The sequence below is a fragment of the Brettanomyces nanus genome, chromosome 4 (genome assembly GCF_011074865.1).
Source record: "Brettanomyces nanus chromosome 4, complete sequence".
NCBI classification, from domain to species: domain Eukaryota; kingdom Fungi; phylum Ascomycota; class Pichiomycetes; order Pichiales; family Pichiaceae; genus Brettanomyces; species Brettanomyces nanus.
Window position 1 is genome coordinate 2,798,804 of NC_052377.1, and position 25,669 is coordinate 2,824,472.

The 25,669-nt window shown below is 42.2% G+C and overlaps 14 protein-coding genes across 14 annotated transcripts; 7 read left to right on the forward strand and 7 right to left on the reverse strand.

Moving 5' to 3' along the window:
• Window positions 1-52: 52 nt before the first annotated feature.
• Window positions 53-1,057, forward strand: FOA43_004570 (uncharacterized protein; the record flags this gene model as incomplete). Its single annotated transcript, XM_038924801.1, has 1 exon — window positions 53-1,057. The coding sequence occupies one exon, from the start codon at window positions 53-55 to the stop codon at window positions 1,055-1,057; it is 1,005 nt and encodes a 334-aa protein (XP_038780729.1).
• A 59-nt stretch (window positions 1,058-1,116) lies between these two features.
• Window positions 1,117-1,824, reverse strand: FOA43_004571 (uncharacterized protein; the record flags this gene model as incomplete). Its single annotated transcript, XM_038924802.1, has 1 exon — window positions 1,117-1,824. One exon carries the CDS (start codon window positions 1,822-1,824, stop codon window positions 1,117-1,119), a length of 708 nt encoding a protein of 235 aa, XP_038780730.1.
• Window positions 1,825-2,184: 360 nt separating this feature from the next.
• Window positions 2,185-2,887, reverse strand: RPS28A (40S ribosomal protein S28; the record flags this gene model as incomplete). Its single annotated transcript, XM_038924803.1, has 2 exons — window positions 2,185-2,385; window positions 2,885-2,887. 2 exons carry the CDS (start codon window positions 2,885-2,887, stop codon window positions 2,185-2,187), a joined length of 204 nt encoding a protein of 67 aa, XP_038780731.1.
• A 372-nt stretch (window positions 2,888-3,259) lies between these two features.
• Window positions 3,260-5,846, forward strand: FOA43_004573 (uncharacterized protein; the record flags this gene model as incomplete). Its single annotated transcript, XM_038924804.1, has 2 exons — window positions 3,260-4,101; window positions 4,271-5,846. 2 exons carry the CDS (start codon window positions 3,260-3,262, stop codon window positions 5,844-5,846), a joined length of 2,418 nt encoding a protein of 805 aa, XP_038780732.1.
• A 15-nt stretch (window positions 5,847-5,861) lies between these two features.
• FOA43_004574 (uncharacterized protein) lies at window positions 5,862-7,060 on the forward strand (the record flags this gene model as incomplete). Its single annotated transcript, XM_038924805.1, has 2 exons — window positions 5,862-5,870; window positions 6,530-7,060. 2 exons carry the CDS (start codon window positions 5,862-5,864, stop codon window positions 7,058-7,060), a joined length of 540 nt encoding a protein of 179 aa, XP_038780733.1.
• Window positions 7,061-8,483: 1,423 nt separating this feature from the next.
• FOA43_004575 (uncharacterized protein) lies at window positions 8,484-9,144 on the forward strand (the record flags this gene model as incomplete). Its single annotated transcript, XM_038924806.1, has 2 exons — window positions 8,484-8,489; window positions 8,716-9,144. The coding sequence occupies 2 exons, from the start codon at window positions 8,484-8,486 to the stop codon at window positions 9,142-9,144; spliced, it is 435 nt and encodes a 144-aa protein (XP_038780734.1).
• Window positions 9,145-9,914: 770 nt separating this feature from the next.
• Window positions 9,915-10,694, reverse strand: FOA43_004576 (uncharacterized protein; the record flags this gene model as incomplete). The annotated part of the gene is made up of 1 exon (XM_038924807.1): window positions 9,915-10,694. One exon carries the CDS (start codon window positions 10,692-10,694, stop codon window positions 9,915-9,917), a length of 780 nt encoding a protein of 259 aa, XP_038780735.1.
• A 73-nt stretch (window positions 10,695-10,767) lies between these two features.
• FOA43_004577 (uncharacterized protein) lies at window positions 10,768-14,112 on the forward strand (the record flags this gene model as incomplete). The annotated part of the gene is made up of 2 exons (XM_038924808.1): window positions 10,768-10,771; window positions 11,477-14,112. The coding sequence occupies 2 exons, from the start codon at window positions 10,768-10,770 to the stop codon at window positions 14,110-14,112; spliced, it is 2,640 nt and encodes an 879-aa protein (XP_038780736.1).
• A 20-nt stretch (window positions 14,113-14,132) lies between these two features.
• FOA43_004578 (uncharacterized protein) lies at window positions 14,133-16,511 on the reverse strand (the record flags this gene model as incomplete). The annotated part of the gene is made up of 1 exon (XM_038924809.1): window positions 14,133-16,511. The coding sequence occupies one exon, from the start codon at window positions 16,509-16,511 to the stop codon at window positions 14,133-14,135; it is 2,379 nt and encodes a 792-aa protein (XP_038780737.1).
• A 1,043-nt stretch (window positions 16,512-17,554) lies between these two features.
• On the forward strand, window positions 17,555-19,474 carry FOA43_004579 (uncharacterized protein; the record flags this gene model as incomplete). Its single annotated transcript, XM_038924810.1, has 1 exon — window positions 17,555-19,474. One exon carries the CDS (start codon window positions 17,555-17,557, stop codon window positions 19,472-19,474), a length of 1,920 nt encoding a protein of 639 aa, XP_038780738.1.
• Window positions 19,475-19,560: 86 nt separating this feature from the next.
• Window positions 19,561-20,232, reverse strand: FOA43_004580 (uncharacterized protein; the record flags this gene model as incomplete). Its single annotated transcript, XM_038924811.1, has 1 exon — window positions 19,561-20,232. One exon carries the CDS (start codon window positions 20,230-20,232, stop codon window positions 19,561-19,563), a length of 672 nt encoding a protein of 223 aa, XP_038780739.1.
• Window positions 20,233-22,027: 1,795 nt separating this feature from the next.
• Window positions 22,028-23,683, forward strand: FOA43_004581 (uncharacterized protein; the record flags this gene model as incomplete). Its single annotated transcript, XM_038924812.1, has 1 exon — window positions 22,028-23,683. One exon carries the CDS (start codon window positions 22,028-22,030, stop codon window positions 23,681-23,683), a length of 1,656 nt encoding a protein of 551 aa, XP_038780740.1.
• A 34-nt stretch (window positions 23,684-23,717) lies between these two features.
• FOA43_004582 (uncharacterized protein) lies at window positions 23,718-24,365 on the reverse strand (the record flags this gene model as incomplete). Its single annotated transcript, XM_038924813.1, has 1 exon — window positions 23,718-24,365. One exon carries the CDS (start codon window positions 24,363-24,365, stop codon window positions 23,718-23,720), a length of 648 nt encoding a protein of 215 aa, XP_038780741.1.
• Window positions 24,366-24,491: 126 nt separating this feature from the next.
• Window positions 24,492-25,558, reverse strand: FOA43_004583 (uncharacterized protein; the record flags this gene model as incomplete). The annotated part of the gene is made up of 3 exons (XM_038924814.1): window positions 24,492-24,811; window positions 24,929-25,478; window positions 25,541-25,558. The coding sequence occupies 3 exons, from the start codon at window positions 25,556-25,558 to the stop codon at window positions 24,492-24,494; spliced, it is 888 nt and encodes a 295-aa protein (XP_038780742.1).
• Window positions 25,559-25,669: the final 111 nt, after the last annotated feature.

Consider the following 25,669-nt stretch of genomic DNA (forward strand, 5'->3'; position numbering starts at 1 on the left):
TGATTGATTCACTTACCAATATATTTATTAGCCAACTTTTCTCTGTATAATAATGAATCCATCTGCATTACAAGTCCGAATTCAGAAAAGCCTTGCTCGTTTCAAAGAGAGAATCGAGAATGGTGCTTATTATGAGGCACAACAGACTATTAGAGCCGTCACTAATAGATATGTTCATATTAAGAACTACGAGGCAGCCACGCAATTACTCTATCAAAGTGCAATGGTTCTAACTGAATACAAGAAATATGATGAGGCATCTGACCTCTATCTATACCTCTTGGAAGTTTTCACTTTGGAAAAGAAACAAGTGAAGGAATTTGAAAACAGTGATCTCATCAAAATATTGGACTTTCTTAACGCTTTACCAGATTCAGACGCCAATATTAGCAACTTAGCTACGGAAACGTTCAAGTTTACCACGTCCAAAATGGGAACTGGTGTAGGATTCCCTAAATTGAACAGGTTGATAGGTGAAAAATTGTACTATAGTGGAGATGGTAAAGAGGTGAATCTGAGCCAGCAATTTTTGCTTCTTTCGGACGAAACAGAGTGTTTGACGCTTTTGGCGAACCTTTACTTTGATTCGTATAAAAAGGAGGGAGATGTATACGATTTTGGATCGTATTTGGTTCGTCTGGTAATTCCATATCTTCTACTAAGGAACGTTGAGTTTGCCCAAAAGAGTATTAGCATAATGCTCAAAAAATTGAAACTAGAACCCGATCAGCCATTCAAGTTCACCAAAGTGAAGGAAATCGAGGTAGTGGAACTACAAGAAGAAACGTCTAATAAAGGCTGCTCTCAATTGGTCAACTTTTTACAACTCTTAGTGGCCACTTGCAAGAGGTCTGTATCAGACAACGGTAAGAATTTAAGGATATTGTATCATAGATATGAGAAAGTGATAGACCAGTACTCTGGAATGGCACAGATGGTCGATGCTGTGGGTCAGGAGTATTTCAAGGTAAATTTGATCAAAAAGCAGTCAAATCTACTTCAAGACATGATGGGCAGCTTTCTTGGAGGTGGAAATAGTCGACAGATACAAAGCTGAATAATAACAAATGATTGAATGAATACTTTTGTCTTCCGAATTTTTTATACAAATAGTCATTAGTAATCATCTTTGTCCGGCTTAGCATCCAAAATCGTATTCGAATGTTCATCAATCTTCACTGATGTACAGTCCTTGATGATACGAGAATCCTTCAAAGCAGAAAGAAGCTCTGGTCGATCTGCCCGGATCAACTCATGTTTTGCTTCCCCATAGGTACACCATTTACGGTGGCGCTTATGCATCTCAGGCCAATCCTGGCTCAATTCAGTCACCTGCATCTCGTAGAAATGAAACTCGGATCTCGGAATTCGGCTACCGTCCATCGTGAGATCAACTCCGCGGAATTGCTTGTCAACTTTCTTCTTCTGTAAAAAGCGATGGTCCTCCACTACTGGAAGCTTACGTGAGATCCTTCCCAAAACGCCAGCCTCCTCCCACGTTTCTCTTCTAGCTGTCTGTCTGAAATCAGCCATCTCATCGTACTCGATACCTCCTTTAGGAAAGATCCACTTATCCTTGTGCTTGGACGATGAAATCATCAACACTTTGCCGAATTGGTCATCGAATGCCAAACATCCGGCCACCAGTCTGGCGTATGTGCGCTTATTGTATACCTGGGTCGATCTCCCCTCTCTTGCTTTGGCTGTCTTGGTGAAACTGCTAGGATTGTCAGGCTTTTCACCCTGAGTACACTTTTCCGGGTCCACAAAGTACTTATTATCTAATTTATTGAGATCGACATTGAGGTCAGAAATGTCCGACATTGTCGAGTTGCAGTCGATTCCGGAAAATAAAAGATGCTTGTTTTACTGTCGTTGTATAGATAGATTATGCGGGGTTATATGTGATAAGCACGTGAAATATGCACGTGACTTTGATAAAGGTGCAAGGTGTAAACGCTTACTTTAAAAAAGACTGCGAAAAACTACACATGGAAACATACACTACTGGATCTGATAAGGAGTAGTATTATAGTTTATAACGAATAAACAGTAGGAAAAGCAAACTCAGCAAGATCAAGACGAACAAGGGCACAGTAGCGTTAATGCGAACCTTGCAAATCGATCTCACGGCATACTTAATTCTAACATGCTTGAAAGTAAAGTCTTGCCTAAACTTTAACCTTAACGCAAACGACGAGCCTCTCTCTCAGATTCCATCAAGCACAAGATGTCATTCTCTCTGACAGGGCCCTTGACGTTTCTGACGATAGTTCTGGATGTGTCATCTAAGAACTCAACTCTGACCTGAGTAACACCACCTCTAGATCCGGTTCTTCCGAGAACCTTGATAACCTTTGCTAAAGTAACTGGAGTTTTAGTATCCTATATGGTGTTAGTATATTTACAATGGAGATAAGGATATGAGTTGATATCGCTAGTTATGTTCATGATTGGGGTGAAGTCTAGATGATCAAGAACTGAGTCTATGGGAACAAGAGAGAGGACAGGAGAGAGGACAGGAGTGAGGACAGGAGTGGGGACAGGAGCCTATGAAAAATAGCAGACTGATAGGAAAGGGAACTGAGAAACCAGTGAACTCCAGAGAACTCCAGAGATCTCCAATCAACTCCAATCAACTCCACAAAACTCCAGTAACCTTTCGTGAACTCAGCAAACTCCGAACCCAAAAAAGCACTTCCATAAAATCTAAACTTCAATAGAATAGACCTTAATAGTCCATAACTGCCTTGGAACAATGATTCATCAAAGCTTTACCACTTGTGGCCGGTATAATTGTACGACCATAGACCGAACCTAAACAGCTTTGACACCAGTTTTCAACTCATTTGCACCTCTGTGCTTCTATTATGTCTCAACTTACCATTTTGTATGTCGATTATCCTATATATGTTGATATCTTAAAACTTCAAACTAACTACAAAAGGTCTGAGTTGAAAATATTTTCTCTCTCTTAATCCGACCAGGTTGAAAAATTTTTTCACCGTCCCAAGTCGTGCAAGGTTCAAAACAGCAACAGAGAAAAACATATCTCGACGCGTCGGGGAGGTCGTTTGTTCTTTCTAATCAGAACCTCTGCACCCCCACCTGCCCCTATTCAGCCCTGTGTCATCTGATGACCATCGAATTCTGATTAAATTTAAGACAATCACCCAACATCGAATGATGCGAGCTGTATTGAGTAACATTGTTTTTTTGACATCATTTTTTTTTAATAGTTGATATATATTTGGTCATCATGAGTTTGGCACAAAAGATTGTAGTGTTTGGAGGAAATGGGTTTCTAGGCAGGCGTATTTGTCAGGCCTCAATTCGTAAAGGCTTCAATGTCACATCAGTGTCGATGTCGGGTAAAGAACCCAAATTGGTTACACCTTCGGATTCTGAGTGGATAAAAAAGGTCAATTGGACAAAAGGTGACGTGTTTAAACCGGAGACGTACAGAAATGAAATCAAAGATGCTGTTGGAGTGGTTCACAGTATAGGTATTTTACTAGAGAACCAGAATTACAAGAAAGTGGTGAGCTCTACAGATGATACATTTGGAGTGATTGAGAGCTTTTTCACGCAGCCAAGTGGAAATCCAATGAAAAAAAGGCCAAAAACAGGGGCTAAGGATGATGATAATGGAGAACCCATCATTGACATGACATATGAGCGAATGAATAAAGAAAGCGCTTTAGTTTTGGCAGATGCATTGATCGGTTGCAACAAGACCAAACCTGCCTTTGTTTATATTTCGGCAGATAGGGGATTTCCAGGAATTCCCTCAGGATATATCGAGTCCAAAAGACAAGCAGAGTACGAGTTGTACCAGCTTCAACCGGATATTAGACCCATTCTAATGAGACCAGGATTTATGTTTGACCAGGATGCGGAGAACAATGGCAACTTTCGCCAATCGATAAAAAAGTTGCTCGATGTGGCTAATGTAGTCAACAGTAAAGTGCTATTCAACCTGCTTGACGGCATTATTCGGCCGGCAGTTTCTACACAGACAGTGGCAGATTGGGCTGTGCGCATGATGCAAGACAAAGATTTCCATGGGCCCGTTTTGATGGACCAGATGCTGCAAGTGAAGTAGGCTATTCGATAAATACATATAAAACCCATTTCCGTCGCGTATATATAAGGACTGTTATCAGCCGGTACAAAATTTAAGTTAAACTAACATTACTTTCTACCAAAGGTTTATTTCTTTTTCTCCAACGATGAGTTCCGAGGCCACTGCGCTCAATTCTAACTCCAGATCCTACTATACGATCTCTGAGGAGGATCCTCTAGCTGACAGACCATACACTCCGATTACTGGACGATCTAGACTTAGGACTCCGAATGCTAGCTTCTTTCACAGCGACACCAATTTGAACAATGCTAGACGATCATCAGTAAGCGTGAGTAATCCTGCTACTCCTTTACCGGAGTACAAACACCGACTCAGTATGTTTGTTGATCCTAAAGTAAATCCGACCAAACTCTACGAGAGGGTCCATTCATTGGTGTCGATGAGACCTTATCGGTTGATAGGCGGCGCAAGGAGGTTCATAGATTGGTCTAAGTATCTAAGCAGCGAAGAGAAGTTGCGCAGGGTTCCCAAGGGACCCGTCCATCATTTCTACACCGAGCAGAATGAACTCATCGAAAGATATATTGATGTCGATAAACTTCTCGATACCGGAATTCACTATGAGATGATCCAGAATTACGAAGATAATACATCTTCTGAAAACAGTGAGAGTGAAAATGACGAGGATGATCGCGATGGAGATCATACCGAAACACAGGGTGACGTTGAAGACTACGACGACGACGACCACCACCACCATAGCATGCAGTCCGCAACTGCTCCCTTCCCATCTGGCGAACACCACGCATCAAATAATGCTGTCCCCGCAAACATTGACTCGGAAACAGCCAGAGTTCTTGGCGTATCAGAAAAATCCGATAACTCTATCGTCCTTACTGCCATCTACATCAACTTTGCTATCAATATTCTTCTTCTACTTGCCAAAATGGTTGTTGTTTATACCTCCAGATCCATGTCCATTATTGCTTCGTTGGTGGATTCTGTGTTGGATTTCATGTCCACTTTGATCATCTACTTTGCGAATAAATATGCTGCAATCAAGTCATCTCGGTTCCCTATTGGTAGAAGACGGTTGGAGCCAATTGGTGTTCTTGTATTCTCTATCGTTATTATCATCTCATTTCTGCAGGTGCTTATCTCCTCGGTAGAGAGACTTTTCGATAGAGATCACACCATAGTGACTCTCTCTGCGTCCTCTATTACCATCATGCTTTCTACGGTACTTGTCAAGTTCCTTTGCTACCTTTGGTGCTCCAGTATCGAGAATTCCTCCGTAGAAGCCTTGGCAGAAGATGCCAAGACAGATGTTGTGTTCAACACTTTCTCACTAGTATTTCCACTTATAGAATGGGCTTTTCAGATTTGGTGGGTAGACGCTACAGGTGCTTCCCTCCTCTGTCTCTACGTCATCTTCCAGTGGGGAATGATCACTTTCGAGCATATCGACCACCTAAGTGGATCCCACGCCTCCATGGAGGACTACCACGAAATCCTCTATTTAGTGACACGATTCAGCGATAAAATCAGTGCTGTGAAAAACTACAGAATCTATCATCAGGGCGATCTTGTCAATGTGGAAGTCGATATTGTCATCTCCGATAGAAACCTCAATCTGAGGGACTGCCACGATTTAGGGGAGTCGCTACAATATGCCATAGAGACGTTGCCCTTTGTGGAAAGAGCATTTGTTCACTTGGATTATAAGGTAAGAAATTACGTAGGACATATCGACAAATGATGGTCGCCTGGCTTGATGCCGGCGGTAATGAAATGAAAGGAGAACTCTAAATCCACTAAGCCTGAAATTATTAATAACCTTGGCAACGGTTAGAAAATTCCTTTACTTCTATTGTACGAATGGCCAAAAAACGACATCACAGCGTATTTTTTACTCCTTCTATTGTACATTACTGCATGGCACTCTATGATTTGCAATAAAAGAAAAGAAAAAATAAAAAGAAACGTTTTAAGCAAAAGCCGAAGTCAGCATTGGGAATTTTGATGACACTAGTTGCACTAGCTTCCGAACCACCAATTGCAGCATTTTCGACAGCTGCTATGACTGACTCAAAGATGCAAACTGACTCCGAAGGTTGTTCGTGGTGATCAGACCGGCTACTTCTTTCCCTGCTGTTGACGCGGTCAGATCTATTCCTTCAATGACGTATTGAAGAAGGTTCATGCATGAAAAAGAAAAAGAAATTCCATGTCTGGGAAAAAATAGAAACTGAATGAAAATAGAAAATAGGAGGTGGTAGGAAGGAGAAAGTGGAAGGCTTAGAGGTTGAAACAATGATGTGTCCCTTGTTGGCTGAGTAAGAATTACGTTAGATAGGTTAACGGTGAACATTTTTCTGTTGAACTTATATCTTTGATGTACGCAGAGTTTGGAGCTTATGCTTAGACCTTAGTATAAAGAAGATCAGTATGAGATTCGGTTTGATTCTAGCGATGATTATCTTGGTTAGCGGGTCCACGGCAGCCAATGATGATGCAGTAGCTGGCGCGGTGAATGCTGTCACCACTGCTGCCGCTGCCACTACTGCTGCCGCTGCCACTACTGTCAATGCTGCTACAACTGCTACACCGGCCACCACAACTACTCCAGTTACAACCGCCAATACTGCTACAACTACTTCTTCAGATAACGCTGCCACCACAACTACCCTTCAAACTGACACCTCCTCAAGCACATCTACTTCAGTAACTTTACTAACTGTGGATACTGACACAGCTACTGGTACCGCGAAAGTAACACCTACTTGGGTATGGATCACCACCACCATAAATGGCGTTAAAACGACCCCCTCTGTTATATTCTCCCAACAGTTTAGAACCAGATATTCTTCAGCTTCATCCGTTTCTTCAGGGGTCATTGGTTTAGGAACTGTTTCAGGCACGGTAGGTACTCTTAAAACATACCAAATCGTTACTATCTCAACAGAATCATGAAACACCCACTGAATGGGCTCTCACATTGTGTCCGATTTGCTGCTTGGAAATCTGTACCGCTCGCATTTTATATATCTTATCTATTCAATATTAGATCCCTTTACATATTGATCTCCTGAAAAACTCTGATCTCGTTGCGATCTCCTAAAATAGACTTAGTAAAAAAGAAATATTTTATTTCGTTTAGTGGAAGAGAAAAGCAAAAGAAATACTATATCGTGTCTAGTCGAAGAAAAAAGCTAAAAGTAGGCATGATTGATATTTGTAATTCTTTAAGGGGAAATTTATGTGATTCTGAACTGTGCACTATCTCTTTTGGGGTCCTAATAGTAATCAAAACATTACGGAATATGTTGTTTGGTGAGAGTCTTTGCCTTTTCCGCCGAACTGAGAATTCTAACAATACTCTCAGAGATCAGTTGGCCAATGAACGTTCTTTCTTGGCGTATTTTCGAGCTGCTCTGTGCTTTCTCACAGCTGCTGTCACCATAGCACAAGCTTTTAAGAAAATAATCACGGAATCAATAGCGTATCGTGTGTTGGAAGCCAACAACATTGAAAATCCGTCTAATTTGACTGATGCTAGATATGTTGTCAGATCTGAATCCGCATTTAATAATATTCAAAATGCTTATTCTCTGGCCTCCAAACCATTATGCTTTGTGGCGTGTGGTATAGCTGTCTTACTTACTGTTATAGGTTTTGTGAGGTATATTATCAACCTAAATTATCTTCTGCATGACTTGAATTTTAGTGTTGGCAGATACAGTGTCCTTTCAATTACAATTGCATCCATTGGTTTCTTCTCGGTAACCTTATATCTCTTGATACGGTATGGATATTGAAGTTATCGAAAGTGGTGTACGGATGAAGCAAATGCTATTGTCGAGGATGCTTTCAGAGGTTTGTTTGTTCCGTATCCTTCCTTATCACACACTTTTTCATCTACGAAATAAAGATGACAGGAGTTGAGCTTCACCATTCATCAACGGTGACAAAAAGACCTTCGAAACTCAGCTGTGTCCTGCAGAAAATCGGACGTGTTACGGGGCCTGAGGGGGAAGCCCGTGACCATCTCTCTAACGAAAGAACATTCTTGGCCTATGTTAGAACGGGAATGAATTGTTTTATTTTGGGAATAGGGATGGTTCTGCTCCCCAAATTTTCCGTTACTATGACTGTAGATCGATTAGGGGACATGTCTCAGTATCGAAATGGTAAGAAGATGATCGATCAACTTGAAAAAGATCGAGATGCTGTGTTTAGATATTGCCGACCCGCTGGAATAGTTACGCTAATCACAGGAATTGTAACACTAATAGCTGGAGCGGTCAGATACTCGATCAACTATTTTTTATTGGATCCAAAAAAGAATCAGTTTCAGAGCGGGTCCTTCTCTGCTCTAATTATTTTCCTTTTACTTATGGCGGTGATTATTATGACGATACTAATGATTGCCATGCTGTAGAGATGATAAAAATTAAATTCTCGCTGGCTCGGGCCAAAAAGAGTAAGTATGGCGCGAACCGAAAGCGTATTATTAGTACGGAGCAACGAACCGGTTGGGCAGCCAGCCACTATGTATGTTAGAAGCAATTAAATAGTGGATGATAGATTCTTCTTTGATTGATATTTGATCTTCTGTCGCTTTCTAGATGTCCACTATCATTTCACCCAGACGACCAGATTTGAAGAAACCGAAGACCTTATTCAATTTCGGGTCTCTTCTCCTTGAGAATAAGAACACTGTGGCTCGAGACCATTTGGCCTCCGAGAGAACGTTTCTCGCATGGCTCCGGACATCGATCAGTTTATCATCGATAGGAATCGGTCTTACACAATTGTTGAAGATTGGAGAGAAAGACTCGAATGGTGATCAGCTTGTCAAGGTAGGAAAGATTATGGGTATGTGCTTTATAGCGGTGTCTACTCTAACTCTTTGCATTGGTGGATTTAGGTACTTTGCTGTGCAAGAGCTGCTTTTAGAAAAAAAGTTTCCAGCCAGTGTGACTGGAATCGTGACTGTGGTGGTCTTTGCTATGATATTGAGTATATCCACATTTATAATAGTGATGAAGATGTAACTAAGTATAACCAATGATGATAATGAATCGACGCGACGAAATGTAACGAAAATCGAGTGGTGAGCTCGATGCATCCCGCCTCCCCCCGGTGTTGGCTCCACCACCAAGTGCGAGGTGTGACTAAGTGACGGCGAAATTTTTTCACCCTCGAGCTTCATATTAAAAATTTTTATTCGTTAAAAATGGTCGACTCTTCCTCTTGACGCCTTTTGTTATTCATATAACTACAGAGCAGACTTCACAAAATGGTATGTATACGGAACTGAAAGAACACAGGGAATGGCACGGTAATGTACAGATTGAATATAAGGTGAGGCTATTCTAAACGAGGAATGAATACACACAAGAGAACGAGGGCAAAGAGCACGTCCAGTGCAGACTAATCGTTTAGTTGCGATTCGGAGATGTTTTACCAACAAAAGCATGGCATAAACGCATCTCGACGTATACCAGGTGATTATTCAACATGCCATTACAGCCACCCTACACTAACTCATTCAATATCTTACTAACACCTCATAGGGTAAAGTTCACGGATCTCTAGCTAGAGCTGGTAAGGTTAAGTCACAGACTCCAAAGGTCGAGAAGACTGAAAAACCAAAGAAGCCTAAAGGAAGAGCATACAAGAGACTTTTGTACACCAGAAGATTTGTTAACGTCGCTACTACTCCAGGTGGAAAGAGAAAGATGAACTCTAACGCCCCTACAAACTAAGTAACGTTGTCTATACAGGCATATAATTAACATATAAGATTATAGTGAGATAACCATTAGTAGATTCCCATCATCCTCATCAAGTAATCGAACAATATACCCATCCAGAACACATGTCCTGTCTTGATATTATTGATGAAGTAGTATTGGCAACTGTCCGGATTATTCAAATCCACCTTTCTTATCATCCTGACCAATCTATAGGCAGCAAATGCAGCTCCTGTATAGAAGCCAGGACCCATTCCAGCCAGAAATCCCGCCAAAGAATAACAGCAAAGTTGTGCCACTGCAAGACCTTTGAATACCTGCTTCGAGTGGGCTCCCCATGCCAATGCTGTTGATTTTATACCCACTTTAACGTCGAATTTCTTGTCTTGATGTCCATATATGGTATCGTAATGCATACACCAGAAAAACCCACTAAGATAGAGAGGTATCATGACGGACCAATCCCAAATTCCCATAGCCGGGAAGCCGAGCAATGCACCCCAGTTGAAACAGGCTGATAGCATTGCCTGAGGATAGTATGAGAATCGTTTGAAAAGAGGGTATGTTGCCACTAGTATTAAAGATGATGCTCCCAAAACAAAGCAGTTTAACGGCAACTGCAACAAGACAAACAATCCCACCGTTAACTGAGCTCCCAAGAATATTATGGCCTGCTTAACAGAAACTCTACCCGAGGTAATAGGTCTTTCCACCGTTCTCACCACTTTATTGTCCAAATCCCTATCCCAGAGATCGTTAATAGTACATCCTGCTCCTCTCATAACAAATGCACCCACACCAAATACAGAAAGCATCCAGGCAGTCGATAAAATTGACGCCGATGACATATATGCCGCCATGGTGATGGCCCACATGCATGGACTTAACAAGAGCCATGTTCCTGCAGGCTTCTCTATCCGCATGAGTTCCATATAAGGAATCCATTTCTCCGGGAACTTCTTCAAAATCCCCAATCCCTGCTGTCTCAGCTGACTTGCCTCTATCAATTCCTCTCTGGAAAAGGGTAATCTTTCACCCTGCTTAATGGAGTTTTTCGGTCTGGGAGTATGTGAGAGAGATCTAGCATGTAAGTACGGGTAGAAACATCGCTTCGCGGCCGATGGTCTGGATTCAATGCCAACAAAAACACAAGATCTGAGCAGGATTGAAGCACCACTCAACGGTCTCAAAGGCTTTAAGAAATGAAGCAAAGTCATTCTCCAAAGAAGCACAGAAATATCTACTAATAATTAATCCTAGACCCTTATGAGATCTTGAAAAATAGATATAAGCAGAGTCAACTCATGGGAAATCCGGGGTGAAAAGAATGTCGCGGAGGAGTCGCCGTAGCGGGTCCCCCCCCTGCTCCCTATTGACTCGGTAAAGCCGCATCGCAATGTCACTATCACAGATCGCATAGAACTTCCTATTTGGACACACCCTGATATGCTTCAATAGGAAATATTTATCGCTTGATTTATAACCGTTGAGGTCTCGGAGTATCGTATTCTTGGGTTTCTATTTTTGATCTGCGAATATAGAGGGGCCTTTAACCTCTGCCATGCTAAAATAGGAAGTTTAGACCTGTGTCGTTTTTGTTCTCGTTCTCGTTTTCTTTCAGATCTTTCAGTCCCTATGGCTTTCCCTCAGACCGTGAAAAGTACTAGAAGTCGCCGGGGCTGTCATGCTTGCAAAAAAGCAAAGACCAAATGCGATGAGAAACAGCCTATTTGCTCCAACTGTTTGAAATCTGGAAAAAAATGTGATTACTCGATCAAGTTGGTTTGGGGGGGAAGGCCCTACAAGAAACCGAAGATTGAGAAGCTTAATGTTATCGCAACGTTATCGAGGAAACAACTGAACCAGCCAGTTACTCAGATTCCGTTGCCATTTGATTCTTGTCAAAATGAGATAGTTAAGAGGTCTACTGCGACCGTTGCGGCGGCAGCAGCGGCGACGGCGGCTAGGACTTCGTCCATTTCCCCTGCAAACAAATCTTCTGTGGCCTCCGATATCGTTGAGACTGAAACTATCGTAAAATCAGAGAATCTTTCTTTACCATTGGATCAGCCTTCAGAGGAAAATGAGGTCATTCAACTGGTAGACGACGATTTGACGGCCATTCCATCACCTAGAACGTTTCTCAGTCCATCCGGAAACCTTCAGTATCTTCTCAAGATGTCCAGCAGCGAGTCCAGCACAAACGACAATAACAAGTCGAGGGTGGAATATGCTTTCTTGGATGAGTCGTGTGCTCCTCGGATTTATACGGAGCCGGAAGCCGGCAGTTTTGATGAAGGCATCAAATCAATGTCAAACGTTATGGAAAACATTATCAGCGATGACGTTATCCAGACAAATCCTTGGGCATTTTTAGAAGATTTAAATAGGGACCAATTGGAACTGATGTCTGGTCACACTTTTGTTGGAACCGACCTCGATGGAATGCCTCATTCAAACTTGTCTCTTGAGCAGAGTATGGAAACCCATCCTTGTCCTCCGGCAGATCATATTCTTACTGATGATGATAACGATGGCGTACCATACAAGCAGTTAGATGACTTTGCTTACGACTTAAAACAAATAGCAGAACTAAAAAATACCAGATCATCCAATTTACACTCTGTTCCTATCATCTACGAGAAAAAACAACCGCATCATCATCGTTATAACCATATAGACTACAGCGAGAAGCAGGACGACATATTAAGCCATACAGCTGCTCTTGCACTTGGTAGTTCTGGAATTAGATCTCCATCTTTCTCTTCAACCTCTTCAGATTCCATCGAATCCATCCCAAGAGGTATTTTGCCATTGCCTGACATGCTCTTGAATGTTCCTTACTATTACGAATCGTTCAACTTCTTTCTCAACTCAACATCACTTCTCCTCACCCCTGCGGATTCTACAATCTACGCTAACAATCCCTTCAAAATCCTTCTTCCGAAGTTGGCCATGCAGAACGATGGCCTACTGTCTATCCTAGTGGCATTCGGTATAGCACACAAGAACACGCTTTTACATAGACCAATTCCTACGGATATTGTCGAATCCCTTATGAGTCGAGCTCTCAGAGATTTGTTGGTACTTCTTGATAATAGTAGTACTTCGACAAGTGATCTCACTTTAACTCTAGTTCTTTTACTAAGCTCTTTCATGGCATTCACCTTCAAATCTGACAAATGGAGGGTTCATGTGAAAGGTGCTCGACAGATCTTGCTTCTGAGAGGTTACAGTAAACCATTTTCCAGATTAGTGACCGATTTTCGGAACGACAACTCTCCTACTGCCACTTATATGAACAATGAGATCAAGCAATCCAGACTACTTTATTTTCTTATTCGTTGGTTCGCCTATATCGATATCTTTACAGACTTGTCATCACCTTTGGAGCCATCCGATAAGGAGATTGGAAGGTATATTTCTAAAAAACGCTCTTTACTGCGACAGCAGCAGGTTCAGCCAGTACTTTCTCCACTGACGGAACATACTTTAGATTCGTCTTTATTTGACCTTGGATTTGACGATGCCCCGACTGGATATCACAGGCAGCAGCCACAACAACAAGAACAAAAGCAAACAGACCGGCAGCAAGAACAACAGATTGATTACAACATCACAAGTGATGCTAACTTCATAAAGGACGAATCCCATAAAGATATAGACTATATTTTGGGTTTCAACCTCAAATTTCTTCCGCTCTATTCACAGCTCTGTAAGTTAATCAAGCATATTAATGTGCTAAAATGTGTTCATGAGTTGGAAAATCCTAGATCAGAGTTTCACATTAGCCCCAAGGTCATCGAGAGGTCATTACAAGTCGAATTGAAGTTCCGAAAATTGGGTAAGATCGAGTTTGATACCGACTATTCTAACAATTCCCGTTCTTTCAATTTTATCGTGGCCTCTAACCACTGTTTCTTGCTCATGGGGTTGATCCAGCTTTACAGGAGAGTTCTTCAAATACCAAGAAAGTCAAAACTTGTTCAAGAGATGTCAAGTTCCATTAGTGGACTGACAATGGACTTCATAGACACTGCTAACTCGCCTTGTTCACTTTGCCTCATCTTACCCATCTTCGTGGGAGGATGTGAATGCGAGAGCTTCAAAGATCGTCTAATTTATCGTGAAAAGATGAAGGAATTGGTAGACCAGGGGTCACCTTGTGCAGCTGTGGCTACCGAGATTATGGAGAAATGCTGGGCCACGGGCAGAGATTGGAACGATATCATGCATTCCGAGAGTATAAATGCGGTGTTTCTATAGCTTATATATACGTACTTTCATCAGTCATCTCCAATGTACATTAATTTGGCACGTCTGCCTCCCCGAAGTTGCATCTTTTTCAAAGACTCTAGTCTCGTCGTCAAGTCGTCGTCTTTCTTCAAAGCCGCTTCCACCTCAATTAACTCCTGGTGTCTCTTCAACCTTTTATCAGGATCAAACTTTGTGAATATTGTAGTGGCAGCTGCTACATCATCCTGTCTATTGAACTTGAGTATATAAGAATGGAACTGCCAGAGACTGGTCCTGTGACAAACACTAAGAACGGTAATTCCAAACCTCTCAATGGCCATTCTATAGCATTCTTTTTCAAGATCCGGTGAAATCGACGATGTACATTCATCTAAAACAGCAAACTTGGGTTGGTGGTAATACAAGCGAGCCAGAGCAAGCCTCTGCTGCTCACCAACAGATAAAAGATCGGGCCATTTCTTAACAGCATCTAATCCAGAGAGTTTCTCAGTATCTCCAGTACTACTTCCAATACTATAGGTCTCAATATCATCATCATCTGTGTCTTCTTCTTTACTATCTTCATCCTCATTTTGACCTAGAAGATATTCTAAATGAACCAACTGTAACAAATCAATAAGGTAATTATCGTCTTTGACCACTGAACCCATAGATTTCTTTGTAGCTACCAACTTCAGTCTGTAATCATCCATCGAATCTGGATATAGGATCTGTTCTCGAAGTGATCCGTAAGTAAGATAACTTCTTTGAGGCAAATAGAAAAGATCTCTTCTCGACGAAGGCACGGTCACCTTTCCGGGGTCGAGAACTTCCCACAATCCACCCAAGATCCTAAATAACGAGGACTTACCGCATCCGTTCGGGCCGATCACTAACATATTTTGACCAGGCTTGATAGAGAAATTGAGATCCTCTGCCAACACATTTCCAGAAGGTGTCACCAATGGAACATGAACAAATGAGATCTCGTTGCCATAAGAGACATTAGGGCCAGAAATTAATCTGTCATCATTATGATCATCTAAAACATTCTTGGATGCATTATTAATGTCTTTTAAGATGGAATCAAACTCCCATAGTGATGTACTGTAGCCTATAGAATTGTTAATAGTCTTTTTTGACAGTATTAGTCTACCTAAGGAATCTGAGGCGGACATAAGAAGGCGACGATTGGCAAAGAAATCGGAAGCTAGCTTGGCAACCAGTTTTCTCTCTATCTGGAAGTTGGCCAGATAGGCAGTGGTAAACACAGGGAAAGAACAAAGCATGAGACCAAATGCACCGAGCCCATACTTAAAGATGAATCCAACAGCAAAGTTGTAAACGGCCATTCTACGCATTTCGAGTCTTTGGAAACGTTCAGATTCGAAATAACTGGCATCTAGCATATCCAATTCCCGCCTATGACCTCTGGAAAGAGCTATCTCTTCTCTGTGATCAATTATTTGAGAGTGATACGTATGGAACATATTCTCCAAAGTGTTGTGAGTACTTGATAGAGCTGCAAAGTTGGGAGTGAAGACTTTAAGAAGTAGAGTGGAAATATTGGCAACAACCCCTAAGAGTAAACTGCCTTCTGAAGCGTATTTGCTGACCTCGCTGAGTCTATTTCCAGCCAACATAATATCTAGTATTGGATCAAATAACTGGAATGGAAGAATGGCCATAGACTGGGAGAGTTCTTCCACCGTGGTGGTAATGATATTGTTGGGATTGGTGACATCAGTGAGACTATGAGAACGGCTTCTATCTGGAGAAGTAGATGCAGATTTTGAAGACAAAACAGATGATGTCGAGGTATCTGCTACCCGTGATTGGTTAACCATTTGATAGAGAGTACTGTTACCAGAATCAGGTAAGTAGTCATCAAGTATAGACTCAGTAATGCTTTCCCTGATGGATTCTGCCAACATTCCCTGACATTTCTTGATTAGAGAACTGGTAATTGAAGAGGGAATACCCAATAACAGCCAAAAAGCCAAGAACTTGAAGAACTGACGGAACTCTTTCGAAACCATAGAGGAAACTAAGGCGCCGTCCAACGAAGCCTCTTTCAAGGTAAATATTGCTTTGGCAACTAAAAGGGCCATCTGAGCACCAAAGTAGGATAGGATCTTTGAGGTGTTTTTGCGTTTTGCAAAGGCTAATCTAGAGAACAGTAATACTGTAGGGGAATGTTTCAACTTATAAACAAGTCTAGTAAAAGGATTCTTAAAAGTGCAGACATCTGCCGAAAGATATCTCTTGTTTTTGTTGCTCACTCCATGTTTTCTGCGTCTTTTCGAAGAGGAACCGGAGTTGAATGTAAAATACAAAATAAGAATACAGGCAGATCTAGTGAAAAGCTTCCTTCTTCTAAGATAGAAGGCAAGAAAGTGTTGGAGGACGACAGTTCTTCCCTTAGCCATTGTCAGGATTTGCGAATTCATGACAAGAAGAGGCTGGAGGAAAGAAACAATAGGGTTAAAGAATGTTAGGTACTTTCCCTTATTTTATATAAGTGTATCTCCTTCAACGCATGTGATTACTCGTCTTCTCCTCATAGCAATAGCTTGAATACCCCACTACAGAATCCTATCCTCAGCCGTTATATGAAATGTGGGGTAACTCCGAAAGATTTGAAATGGATGAATTCTGCCGGGTAGTTCCACCGGGCGGATCTACCGGGTCAGCGCAGTTTGACCTACCAAAGGTCACATACGCTCAGGCAAAGATCATGAATATTTCTATATAATTCGTAAGGATTACAACAGGAGAAAGCAATAAATAGATGAAAGAATTACATCAACACAGATTTCTTCTCCCTCACCTCCTTCTCTTCCCTTTCAATCATTCTTCTTGGTGGAGAAACCTTAGCACCTGCCCAATGGTATTTAAATCCTATTTCGTGAGCAAAGATCTCGCCGAATCCTAGCATCACTCCATTTATGAATGGAAGTATCAGGTTGATTCCACATTTGCACAAAAATGAAGAGATCGAGCCGATTTGTATGCTATTCGCAGCGAGACTCGAATCATCAGAGACGGTAACGGCCATTTCCACTTCTTCCTCGACAATTTCAGGGACTGTATCATCTTCAACAACCCCAGAAATCTCATTAAAGCTACTGGGAACTTCCTCGAGCAACTTTTCAAATGTTTCGTGCGATTCTTCCATCTCTCGATCTTCAGAGAATGACACTGACGTATTAAGCTGCACACCCTCAATCACTGGTCTTTTGAACACATCAGTCAATATATGATTGGTGCACGGATGCACCTGGTTAGGAGGAAAAAAAACTTCCATCTTCTTTTTACCTTTGGCTTTGACTCTTTTTTGATTTTCCTGGGGGAGGGAGGGAGAGGATCCTGATTAACTAAAGAACTTATAAGCGAGAAGCTCTGGATACTTGATTTTTCTTTTTCAACTTTATTCATTCATCGTTTCTTAAGTTCTTATAGACCTCTTTCAATGTCCTTCGATGGCAACCTCCTGTACCAGGAGAATTCCGATAACCATCACATTGATGAAGCGTACTCTTCTCATCTGATTGAAGATCCCACCGATAACGATAATGATAACGATAACTATAACGAAAATGAAGCCTTGGTGGTGGGGAGAGCTCTTACAGCCATAGTGGATATTGGTTCTAATGGAATCCGGTTTTCCATCTCCTCGAAAGCCCCTCATCACGCAAGAATTATGCCGTGCGTCTTCAAAGATAGACTAGGCATATCCCTTTTCGATGCGCAACTTCCAGACTCTGCTTTATCTGCAGTAAGGAAACCAATTCCGCAAGATGCTGTTCAAGAGATTATTCAAGCCATGAAACGGTTCCGGTGGATCTGTGAGGACTTTGGAGTCCCCTCTAATGGGGTTAAAGTGGTGGCTACTGAGGCTACTCGTGAAGCACCAAACTCACAAGAATTTAGAGACACCATATATAAGGCTACAGGTTGGAAAGTATCTCTGTTGAGCAAAGAGGAGGAAGGAAGAACTGGTGCCTATGGTGTCGCATCATCCTTCCACGATATTTCTGGTCTCTTTATGGATATGGAGGGTGGGTCAACCCAACTCAGTTGGATTCGTGCTACGGACGGTGAGGTTGCAATTAGCGAGCATCCAGTCTCTTTACCATACGGGGCTGCTGCTCTTTCACGCAGAATGAAATATGAGGATGTTTCAGAGTTGTACAATGAGATTAAGGCTGCTTATGAGGTGGCTTTGGAGCACATTAATCTGCCTCGAGAGATGCTAAATGAAGCTCAATCCAATGGGGGGTTCAGATTATTTGTGTGTGGAGGAGGATTTCGGGGATTGGGTCATCTTATGCTTGCATGCGAACCGGATTACCCCATCCAGACTATTATAAACGGCTATTCGACCACCTGCGGTAGGGTGGAACAGATGGCGAACTATCTTCTACTAAAGAGAGAGATTCCCCGTATCGGGAAAAAGAAGAGCAAGATCTTCCGGGTGTCTGCCAAGCGTGAACAGCAACTCCCAGCAGTGGGTCTTCTTCTTTCTGCAGCGCTGGAATCGCTCCCACGGATTAAGACGTTTCACTTTGGTGAAGGAGGAGTGAGAGAAGGCGTGTTGTATTCTATGATGACTGATGAAATCAAGCTAGAAGATCCTCTACTTACGGCTACTCGTCCTTATGCACCGCTTTTGGCAGATAAGTATTGGGAACTGCTAAGGATGGGACTTCCAACGGCTTCTGGAATAGTTCCCGACGAGGTGTCGATGAGAATTGCTCCTGCTCTTTGCAACGTTGCATTCGTACACTGTTCTTATCCGAAGGAGCTTCAACCAGCAGCGGCTTTACATATGGCTACAACAGGTATTATTGCTGGATCTCATGGGTTATCTCATAAAATCCGTGCGTTGATTGGCATGGCATGTTGTGAAAGATGGGGAGGGGATATCCCACCTAGCGAGGAAGACTTCTATAGAAGGTTGGAAGGACTGGTAATGGAGGCAGATCCGGAACAGGGTGAAAGCTTGATTTATTGGGCCAAGTACTGTGGTAAGATGATGCATGTGATATGTGGTATTCACCCTGGTGGTAATATTCGTCCTGGATCGCTTCTTTTCCAGCTTCGTAAGGTGACCAATATGAAGGATTTAACTGTATCTACTGCCAACTTGGGTATTGCAGATGTTGAAGGCAATTCGGATGATGACACGGCTACGACAACAGCACTGGAGAGCACAGATCCAACGAAGATCAAGTATGCCCTCTATGTGATATTACCGGGAGACGATATCAAGTATAGTTATAGTGTGAGAAGCCGGATTCTTAACTTACAACGGAAGATCAAGAAGTTGAATAAGAAGTATCATTGTCCAGGAAAGGTGAAGGTGTTTGTTAAATACGGGAAGGAATAAAGGCTATTATCGTCGCATGTTTGAATAGATCAATAAATAATGAATAAATAAGTAAATAAATACTAAAGGGCTCTCTCTCTCTCAACTCAAGCCTTACCGATTCCTCTTCCTTCTCCAAGGTCTTGCACTGTCTCTGACAATGGTCTTCTATACATAATCTCCCAAAAACCCTGTTTCTTGTATGTTCCGTTGGCAAAATCCTCATCTAAGTCCTTGTTACTAACCTGGTCGTGATTCAAACCATGTGATCTCGTATAAGAGAGATTTGTACTGTAGTTATCGATAAAGCCACCTGCCCATTTGAAGAAGCCAACAAATCCAGCTACTCCGAGTGCCAATCCCACCTTCTTATTGGCTGCCATACCCCCCTTGAAGGCTGTTGCAACCAAAATGGCCGTAGAAGAGGCGAGCATTTCACTCTTGGTGGTTTTCTCTCCATCGTGCAAATTGTATAAGGAATTTGAAAGGAACGAATAGGTACCCAAGGCCAATGGAATGGAAACAAAGTGTCTCTTGTTCAATTCAAATAGTGCCAAATACCTTGCCTGGCCCGGTCTAGCCGCCCCCTTTCTATGCTGAAGAAGCCTTCTCACATGCATACCACCGAGAAACACTGCCGACCAGAAGGTGATCTTGGCAGCCTCTGTTATGGTGTTAACTGGTGTGAATTCACCTTTGCTCACATCCGAATCGTGTAAAATATGAGGCTTAGGAGTAATCAACGAGACATTCCTCGGGCTTGATGGTTCTTCTGACATGTTAAATGGTTGAACTTTCTGATGTTTCTAGCAGTTCCTATGCTCTTATTTATTATCCCCAATTAAACTTTCTCAATTCAGCCTTCAGGTTTTTTACTACACATTTTCTCAGACCCGGTAACTGTGAGAACTGAAGACTGCACAATGCTGAAAACGTAGCCATTTAGAGAGAAAGAAAATTTTTTTCTTAGCTATTATGTAATCACTGAGGGGACAAGGTAGAAAAGATTTACAAGGATATCTGCTGTTTTAGTTGTTCTTATCTTCTTTACAAACCTAATCGTCATGTCGCTTTCAGCTCTTCCAGCTCTTCCAGCTCTACCAGCTCTACCGGCAGATTTTGAGGATGAGTTCAAAGCTGTTTCGAAGTTCAGCTCCCCCTTAGAAAGGAACGTGGAACCTGTTGGTCAATACTTCTTAGCTCATGCTACTAGAACATTGCAAGATCGCACATGGTCTGAGTATGAGAAAATCAAGGCAGAAAAGGCTGCACACGAAGAATCTGAAAAGAAGGATGATTCGGATGAATTTGAAGACGTTACCGATGAAGATCTTCTTAAGCATGATCCACGTGATTGGAAGACGTGTGACTTATATGCTGTTCTTGGATTGAACAAGTTCCGATACAGAGCCACACCCGATCAGATCGACAGGGCCTATCGTAAGCAAGTGTTAACTTTCCATCCTGATAAGCAAGGAGAGAAAGGAGGTTTCCAAGATGGATTCTTTAAGATCATCCAGAAAACCTATGAAGCTTTGACTGATTCTGTTAAAAGAAGACAGTTTGATTCTGTTGACGAGGCTGCAAATGTTGCACCACCTACCAACAAGAAACTAGATTTCTTTGAAGCGTGGGGACCAGTGTTCAAAGCTGAGGCCAGGTTCTCTACCAAACAGCCTGTTCCCGAACTAGGAGATGATAAAGCTAGTCAGGATGAAATTGAGGAATTCTACAAATTCTGGAATAATTTTGACTCTTGGAGATCGTTTGAGTTTTTAGATGAAGAGGTTCCAGATGATACTTCCAACAGAGATCACAAGAGATACATTGAAAAGAAGAACAACAATGCCCGAAGAAAGAGAAAGACTGAAGATAACAAACGTCTTGCAGAGCTAGTCAAGAGAGCACACAATGAGGATCCTAGAATCAAGGCCTTTAAGCAGGCAGAGAAGGAGGAAAAGGCCAGAAAGAAATGGGAGAAAGATGCCGGTGCTAGAAAAGCTGCCGAGGAAGCTAAGGCCAAGGAGGAAGCGGAGGTTAAAGCTAAAGCAGAGTCTGAAGTTAAGGCCAAAGTTGAAAAGGCTGCCCACAAGAAGTCCAAGGAGGCCGTCAAAAGTGCTAAAAAGAAAGCCAAGAGAGCCATTAGAAATGCTGTTAAAGACAACAAGTACTTTGGCGACGAGGATAAGGCTGCTTTCATTGACGCCGATATTGAGACGCTTCTTGCTGCTTATGATTTTGACCAGCTGATTGCTGTGTCCGATAAAATCAACGGTGCCGATCTCCAGGGTGTTAAGACTGCTTTTACTGAGAGTGCCAAGCAGATTGGAAAGAGTATGCAGTACTTCCAATAAGGATGACTAGTTTTAAGTATTACAGTGAATAGATAGAATATTCCTTATAACTGCTGTAGGCCGTGCAATTGTTGAAGAGTCTGGTTTTATCCCTCTCCTCTCCAAATCAGCATCTACTCTTTTGGGAAAATACGAGCATCTAGCGGATTTAAAATTTCCATACAGAATTTCACTCTCCTATTTACCATATATAATTCATTCTCTTACCATTTACTTGACGATGAAAGTCCCCTTATCTGTAAAGCTCAGTAGCATTTTTGTGTTGAAAAACCAGTCAACGCTTCTCGTTAAGAGCAACATGACCTATCCGGATAGGTTTGACGAGATCTGGGAACCCGAGTCGGTTCAGTCTGCGAGCATGGAAAGAGACTCTAAATTGGACAGATATGAGGTCACCAACGGATACGAAGATGGCTATGTTTCAGTTTTGGATCGCATAATTGTTGAAGTTGTACGCATGGCTGGCTCAATGTATATGTTTATGGCTATGTGGATCATATTGGCTCTTTGGATAGTGCTTGGTATAGTCTACAATGCACCCCAAACCTGGCAAATTATCATGCAGGATGGTCAATCAATTCAGACTTACATTTGGGATACGTTATTAATGCGTCAGCAACTTGACGACAGTACCAGCTTCCTTAAGTTGTACGGACGGTTGAAGTCGCGGTTTCTTACTCATAGGCGGTTACTGGATGTCTTGACTAGACGAACTAAAGCTCTATCCGGAATCGTTGTGAGTGAGAAGAAAGAAGGTTCTTACATAACATCTGCTTCTCTTGAAAACCGAGGAACTGGCTCTTCATTGTTTGATGACCTTCAGAGATCTATCGAGGCTGAGGTCAAATTACCCGCGCAGAACTGGTTCGATAAGTTATGCACATTTCTGAGTCAATGTTTGGGCTCTTTGCCATCGGTGGTGATTTATTGGATTGGCATATTTGTCTGGATTGGTTGTGGAAACCTCTATATCGTCACCGGCAATTCTCCTCCTTTCACAGGACAGAGAACGGGTTCTAATCCACATTATTCTAAGTGGAATGACAACTGGCAGCTATTTATCAACACTACTACTGCTGTGGTGTTACTTATTACATCGATCCTACTTGAAAACGTCAGAGATAGGAACGATGGATACATTCGTGAACAGATGCAGAAGTTGTGTACTTTGGATTGCAAGATTGAGGGAATGGCAAGGTACGCTACCGGGGATTTAGAGGACAATGAGATCGTGGAAATTCCACCTGTGAAGCGTTTGGGTATCAAGAAGATCATTTCAGCATACGCACAAATCATTGGCACAGGCATAGGATTGGTGATCTCATGCTTTGTGTTTGCCATTTGGCTTGGCTTTGGAAGTAGAATGAACTGGGACAGTAATTGGTGGTTGATAATAGGTACATTTACCGGATTGGTAGGATTTGTGGACGGTTTCACACTTCGTGAAATTTACTACTCCATTACCAATTATGAGGAGAAGCGGTTTGGCGAGCTTCTAGATGATTCGCAGGAGTTGTTGGACGTGGCAGGTATAGAATACAGGCTTCGGAATTATGTGGTTGACAGAACATTCATTTATAGATTCTCGGAGTATGTTAATTATCTGTGTTCGAATCAGTGGTCTGTGGTGATAGCAGTGGTGGCTGTGATGATTTTACTTTTCATAGCTTCTGCACTTCATTGGAGTATTACTGGGCAGTTGATCTGCAATACTCCCACTATGATTATAGAGGGATTCTGTCTTTTGATTTTGATTCAGGCTCACAATTGGGCCGATTTCAGGAGAAGATTCATAGTGAAACAGTTGGCTGTATCCAGGGAGTTGTTGTACCAGCATGTCCAAAAGCTTTTACCTGCAGACAAGTTTACTAGATAATATATATACAATGTATTAATGCGATTTACTACTATCACCAAAGCCACCACTGCTTCTTCTTCTTCTTTTCCTCGTCTTCCTTTCTATCTACCAACTCTCTCTGTTCGTCCAATAGCTGCTGTATTTTCTCTTCGTATTTTCTAGTCAAGTTCTCCTTGTCTCTGACATTTTCCTCTCCTTCGAAAGAGAACCACATGTATTGCAATGCCATGTAAGTAGCCATGGCAAGTAGTAAAAATGATGCAATTGGTCTCTTAAAGTCACGTATCTGTGGCTTAAGTAACTCCTTTTGCTTCTCCTTCAATACCAGTAAATGTAGCTCTTCACGCCTCTTCTGGGCCTCGAGTCTTTTTTCTATAGACGCTATTCTCTGCTTGATAAGGTCTGCCTTTGATGGCTCTTCTAGAGGGTTTCTCGGTGTATAGAGTTGCGACGAGATATTCTCTATCTCTTCCTGCTGTTTTCGGGAAAACTGTTTCATTTTCTTGGACATTTCCAGCTTTTCCGTGATCAATTTCTGCCTCTGTTCATCGCTGAGACTGCTCTCATCAATTATCTTAGGGAACTGCATCTCACTCAGGGGAGGGTCTATCCTCGTATCAATGCGACTACTCTTCGTGAGCTGACGAACAGATATGCTGAAGGATCGACTTAGCCAAGCGGTATCAATATAACGAATCATTAAGTGCACGAATAAAGAATTAGTAGTACGTAGGTTAAGTAGATATGGTGAAATTTCAAATTTTTTGAAGATCGTAACGTACCGAAGCGAGTGCGAGAAAAGAGGAAAGAACGATAAATGATCATTTCACCACTCTGAATCTCCCGTAGCCTTTTGGAAAGCGTAGTCTCTTCCGTCGATATTGGCAATTCCATCCTTTAAATTACACTTCCATCTATTTCTCACTCTCTGAACACGGTCATAAAGACACAACATGATGTTGGCTTCGGGATCGTCGTTGTCTTCATCCGAGTTGATGTCGTCCTCGTCTTCAGGATCGTCCAAATCGGAGTTAATTTCATCCGAATCAATACCAAGATCTGATCCCAGATCTGAATCATCCGATCCCGAAGACTGATCGGTTCCACTGGTTCCATTGGTGCCATCGAGTCCATCGGATCCATCGGCTTGTATTAATATGTGTTGTCTTCCTCTTCTTCTTCTTGCTCTTCTTCTTTTTCTTTCAATTTCTTTTCTTAGGTTCTTCGGTAGTTGGTTAATATCCATAGTAAACTCTATCTCACCCGCTCCATCGGACTGCTCAAGTTTTGGTCCTCTTCCTTCTAATTCTCCAAGCGGTCCCCCCAAGGAATCCTGCGCCGATCCTCCACCAGGTAATATTATATTTGCCGTACTGGGCTCTGATTTCGGTAATGCCAGTCCGGTTTCTCCAAATTCTGCCGAATTCATGTATCCTGTGGACGTACCTGTCGTTGCTCCCCCGCTGAATGTGCTGGTAGTCATGCCTGTATATGCCGTGCCTGTCGTACCTCCCACAGCTCCTATATTCACTCCTCCTTGTGTTATTCCCACTCCGGAGTTTGCTGTTGTTGCTGTTGTGGCAGTTGCTGCCGCTGCAGAAGCTGCGGACGCTGCTGCTTCAGCTGCCTTCTCCTGCACCTCCTCCTCCTCTCTCTGTTGATCCCACGTAAACTTACCCACCCCAGATTTACTTAATTTCGCTCTCCAAGTATTTCTAAGATCCATCAGTGTCTGCTCATCGATGCCGGAGTCGTCGAAATCCTGCCTCGACTCTTGAATTACATCTTCAATGATCCTCTCGTATAGTTGAGTCTACACTCTTTGTTAGTATTACTGCTATTGCATTCACCTTATCTTCCCCCAAAAATACTCACACATTCAACATTCGACATGTTTCCTCAGAATTATATTACAACCTTTTCCAGGAAGAGCCAAGTGTTCAGCTACCCGCTTACTCTTTCCCTTATTCTTCTCCTCACCCATATAAACTTTTTCCACATCTC